This window comes from Triticum dicoccoides, chromosome 1A (genome assembly GCF_002162155.2).
Source record: "Triticum dicoccoides isolate Atlit2015 ecotype Zavitan chromosome 1A, WEW_v2.0, whole genome shotgun sequence".
NCBI lineage: Eukaryota > Viridiplantae > Streptophyta > Magnoliopsida > Poales > Poaceae > Triticum > Triticum dicoccoides.
Genome location: NC_041380.1, coordinates 81,407,073 through 81,412,359, shown reverse-complemented (window position 1 = coordinate 81,412,359; position 5,287 = coordinate 81,407,073). Strand labels below are relative to the sequence as shown.

The window sequence follows — 5,287 nt, the reverse complement described above, 5'->3', positions numbered from 1 at the left end:
AGGTAGTCTCACATATGTAAGATCATTGTGCTCGGTAAGAAGTGAGATACATTCTCCCGTCAGGCCATGTAATCGTTACTCTCAACCTCTACAGACACTGATGCGCCGCAAATTATAAGTCTTGCTCCTCACGGAATCACACAGCAACATATATAGCTAACCCTAAACATTGTGGACCAATCTCGCACGTGTACACCAGCCAAAACATAACCTACTCATCCGGTGTCCCACTTCCAAGCCAATCCAAACATTGACTGTTTAAAATTAACTGCTGCACGCATCGACCAGCCTACTATAAACAAACCGATTAGATCATGCAGAGCCAGCATCTCCCGCCAAGCCATGCAATCGCCACAACAAATTATAGACGTCGTCGCCGACCACTCTCACTACACTCACGCCAATCAACCCATCTTCCCATCTCAAACACATCAAACCCTCACCAGTCGGTTCGCCACATCAGCCGCCCGCCCCCATGTCAGCCCTTGATCATGGTGGTTCCAACCGCCACAACAAACCCTAGACGTCGTCGCCGACCACTCTCACTGCACTCACGCTAATCAATTTATCTTCCCATCTCAAACACATCATACCCTCATCAGTCGGTTCGCCACATCAGCCGCCCGCCCCATGTCAGCCCTTGATCATGGTGGTTCCACATAGGACATCACCTAGGTGGTCATCATGTAGGTGGCAATCTGGCATCCTTCTTGCAAAAAACTAAGAAAACTGGAGGGGGGAAATGTTGGTGGCCAAGGAAGAAGGGTGGATGGCGTGACTCCTCCCTCGTCAGGCGTTCTACGGTTCTTACCCCCAAGAGGTTCAGACGCCTCCTCCCCCTTCTTCTAATCTCCTCCTCCCTCCCACCTCCTCTATATACACCATACATACGCCGTAGTCTCCCTTCTCCACTCCTCTGATCACCAGCCGCCGCCCGCCTCGGTTCCCGCCGATCCAACCCGGTACGTGCCTCGATCCGTCCGCCCAATCTCGGCTCCGGCCGCGCCCGATCGGATCAAGGATTTCGCCCCGCCCCATCTTCTGATCCTATAGGACTAGCGACGCACGAGTACATATTGGGTTCGTGATTCGTTGAAGCTTCCGGAATCTCACAGTATTTTTCTCCGATTTTTTCCAGGGTTCTCCTTGATTCGGCGCCCAGGAACAAGGTCAGTTTAATCCTTCCCGTCCGTGGAGAATTTTCCTTCGTGTTCTTGGCTGTTGAGAGATTTTCTGGTGCCGTTTCTGTTGGTGAATTACTTGATTTCTGTGCAGAAGGAGCGGCCTTTCGGATGTCTAGCGTCGCGACCCAGGAGGCGGCGTCGGGGTCGACCTTGCAGGAGAAGGCAGCCAGCAGGAACAAGCGCAAGTTCCGTGCCGAACCACCGTCCGGCGAGCTGGCCCCCTTCGGGCTGGAGTACCCGCTGACGACGGACTGCGTGGGGTTTGAGTTTATGTCGCCTGAGAAGGCTGCCATGGCGGCGGCCGCCGCTGCTGCTGAGGGTGCCAATCTAGACTTCATCCCGAGCACCTGTGATGCCTGCAAAGGCATCCACGCCACAGCGGAGGAGCTATTAGAGTGTCAGCGGTATGTGAATTGGAGTGACCCAAATGAGGCACAGCTTGAGGAGATCCTTCTGAAGAGTCTGGATACAACCTTTGACAATGCTGTCAGTGTGATCACCACAATGGGCTACTCAGAGGCTGCCGCAAGGGCTGCGGTCGTGAGGGCAGCCGCACAGTACAGCTGGAGGGAGAGCCTTGCTGGGTTCAGTGAGGCCGCGGTCGAGGTGCTCAAGTCCGAGGGGGACATGTTACCGAGGGATGGCTCCTCCCTTGAGGACATGAGGAAGATTGAGCAGGTTGTGCTTGCTAGCCTGGTTGCAGTGGTCAATGAGGCCCAGCCGTTCTACACCACAGGCGATGTGATGTTTTGCTTGCTCATGTCAGATATGAATGTAGCCCATGCCTGTGCCATGGACTACAGCGCTGCTCCTCTTCCGGCTGTGGGTGCTCAAGTGATTGCACAGCCAGTTGTGGGGAACTATGAACCCACCCCAACTTCCGATCTGTCGGTTTCTATTACCAACCCACAGACTGGTGTTACTTTCCACGGCAAACTTACCCCAGTGCCACCTGGCACGTACAATGCTGTGAAAGCTGATTCATCCACAACACCAGTGAACCCGAATGTGCCAAGTGGCAAGCCATGTGTCTCTGGCAAGATGCATCCTGTGGTACCAAATGTTAAGCCAAAAGAACACCCGGCTGCTACGCCTGATCATTCAGAGGATCAACCATTTGTTGCTGCTGCGACACAATCTGTGAAGGATGACAAGCCATTCCCTAGCAAGAGGGGAGGCTCTAAGAGGGATTCCTTGCACCGGCAGAAGTTAATGAGCTTTGATAAGAATTCCCGAGCGTTGGGCTCTAAAGGATCTCTTAGGTCTGGCAAGTATATCTCTTGTGGGACTGTAGCATTAGAGAGGAAGTGCAGGCAGGTTTCAGATTCTGCTACATGTAGCTTGAAAGGTGCATCAAAAATTGCCAAAGGGTTTGCTGCAAGCATGAAAGGGTCAGAATATTCAGTTGACCTTTCTTTTACAGCCACTGGTACCATTGCCTCCATTCCATCATTTGATGCTAAGGCCCCCAATAACACTGACCCAGCATCAGCTGCTAGCACAGAATTGTCATTGTCGTTGCCATTGCCTTTGCCTTTACCTTCCTCAAGCGATGGTTCTGCTCCTTCTTTGAATCATGATTCTAGTGCTGAAGCTGTAGACCCTAGCAGCAAAATTAACTTTGCATATGATGAGGATCAGAAGGTCTGGATTCCACAAGATAAGAAGGATGAAATGGTCTTGATTCTTGTCCAGAGGCAGAAAGAGTTGCAAGCACATATGAGGGATTGGACAGACTGGGCTATGGAGAAGGTGATGCAGGTCACACGGCGGCTTGCCAAAGAGAAGGAGGAGCTTCAGTCACTTCGGAAAGAGAAGGAAGAGGCGAGCCGACTTCATGATGAAAGGCACTGTCTGGAAGAGAGCACTCGGAAGAAGCTTTTAGAGATGGAGTCTGCTATTTCTAGGGCAAACAATCAACTGGATAAAGCAGATGCTTCTGCTCGTAGGCGTGAGGCTGAGAATGCACAACTTAGGATGCAGATGGAAGCCGCAAAGCGGCACGCAGCTGAGTCTGCAGCAAATTTTGTGGAGCTTTCAAAGAAGGATGAGAACAGTCTTAAAAGGTCCCAGCATTGGGAATCTGAGAGAGCCATGTTGCAAGAGCAGCTTGCATCTGAAAAGAGCAAACTATCTCGGGTTCAGCAACAACTTCAGCATGCTAAAGAGAAGAAGGAACAACTCAAGGTATTTACAACCTTGCCTCTTCGTAATCTTCTACATCGAAGTAAATAATATCTATGAAACACATGCAAGCCTCATATTTTAACTTCACATCTATATGTACTTCATGTGGTTTAGTTGACATATACTCCACAGTTTGAATGGAAATTTCTATCTCTTTTTAGATTTGTTTGCTGCAAACAAACAATTAGGTTGATTATTAAACAGGAAAAAGTTAAACATTGCACAAAACTGATGTTAGGTTGCACTGGAATTTCTAAATATTAGGAGGAGCCTCTCCCAAGTATATGCTTTAATACGTGTTGATTTTGTTGGGTATGTTTAATAGATGCGATCATGGTTATGCTTTTCATGCTTTAGTATGTGTTGATTTTGCTGGGTACGTTTAATAGATGCGGTCATGGTTATGCATTTCATTACGTTTCGCTTCATGGTCTTTTATTTACTTACATTTGTTTTCTGTTTCTGTGCATACTAATGAGGGTATTTAGAAGTTTACATAATAAATGGTAGCTAATTGGTTGTTATGCCGTGAATGCTGTAAGCATATTTAGTATTTCACATATAGCTGGCAGGAAAGAAGCTACTTGAACGTTATGGTATATCTCTATTCTTCATTAAACTCCTCCCAATAGTAAAATTTTGATTTGGGTAAATAGTATAATTACCTTTTATTGATTGTCGGTAAGTTCTATAGTTTAAACTCTAAACAGAGTAAAAAGTCGGTTCCATCACTAGCACCTCTGCAGCGTCTCTCCAACCTTTGTTTGGTTGACTCATATCATGTGATTTAAGTCCTTGCTTTGTTCAATATCTTTCAGAGGGTGGAATATAAAAATAGGTTACCACTTCAGTACAAAACAGGAAATGACTTGTGTCTTTCTAGATTAGTGGGTTAAAGCAACAATAGGACTAGAAAGGTGGCTTAGGTTAGACTGCTACTGAAACCAGCATCATAAGCGTTACTATCCTATTCTTTTATAAAGTTCATCATCTTATTTTCCAATATGAGTATATGACCAATTCATTCTATGTGCTTGAAAACAGAAATCGTGTGTGCTTGTAACATGTTTTTCATTAGCTTTCATGGTTTGCATACACATCTACTTTGTTTTAAGTTGATCTCTCATGTCATGTTTTGCCGAAGTTGTTGAAGGTTACTTTGTACAATGCAGTACAACCCGTGGATCCAGTGTATTCCATCTTGACCTGAACCATTGTTGAATGCTTGCAGGTAAGATGGAGACAGGAAGAGGCTAGGAAGACTGAGGCAATTGCCTGTGTGAGCTCAGAGAGGAAAGAGCGGGGTAAGATTGAGACATCTCTGAGGTCGGAAGAGAACTTCCTGCACCTCAAAGCTGAGAACGACATGCAGAGATACAAGAGCGAGATCCGTGCCCTGGAGCAGCAGATCTCGCAGCTGAAGGTATCCCTGGACGCTTCAGAGGCAGCTGCTCCCAAGTGGGGAACGGATGACAAGACCTGCGCCCTGCGTCTCTCCGAGGGGAGAAAGAACGGCGGCAACGCGCAGATCCTGGCCAAGATGGCGGGGGCGGCGGCCCTGGACCTCGACTTCGACGACATCCAGCGAGACCGCGAGTGCGTCATGTGCCTGAGCGAGGAGATGTCGGTGGTGTTCCTCCCCTGCGCCCACCAGGTGGTCTGCGCCAAGTGCAACGACCTCCACGTCAAGCAGGGGATGAAGGAGTGCCCGTCGTGCCGGACCCTCATCCAGCGCAGGGTCTGCGCCCGCACCGCGGGCTGCTGATTGAGAAGAGAGAGATTTTGCATCCGCGTCGTCGCTATACCTGTTTTTCCTTTTCTTTTTGATGATTACCCAGCTTGAATTTGATAGAGATTGGAAAAAAGAATAACGAGTGTTGTCGGTCGGAAGAGTAACGCTTGGTCGAGACATCGTA

The 5,287-nt window shown here is 48.4% G+C and overlaps 1 protein-coding gene across 1 annotated transcript; it reads left to right on the top strand.

Moving 5' to 3' along the window:
• Positions 1-801: 801 nt before the first annotated feature.
• LOC119364431 (putative E3 ubiquitin-protein ligase RF298) lies at positions 802-5,267 on the top strand. The gene is made up of 4 exons (XM_037629906.1): positions 802-962; positions 1,139-1,169; positions 1,276-3,371; positions 4,603-5,267. Exons 3-4 carry the CDS (start codon positions 1,293-1,295, stop codon positions 5,134-5,136), a joined length of 2,613 nt encoding a protein of 870 aa, XP_037485803.1. The 5' UTR covers positions 802-962; positions 1,139-1,169; positions 1,276-1,292; the 3' UTR covers positions 5,137-5,267.
• Positions 5,268-5,287: the final 20 nt, after the last annotated feature.

Coding starts and splice junctions, on each gene's coding strand:
- LOC119364431 (XM_037629906.1), top strand. CDS start 1,293: ATGTCTAGCGTCGCGACCCAGGAGGCGGCGTCGGGGTCGACCTTGCAG. Junction 3,372..4,602: donor AGAAGAAGGAACAACTCAAG/GTATTTACAACC, acceptor GAATGCTTGCAG/GTAAGATGGAGACAGGAAGA.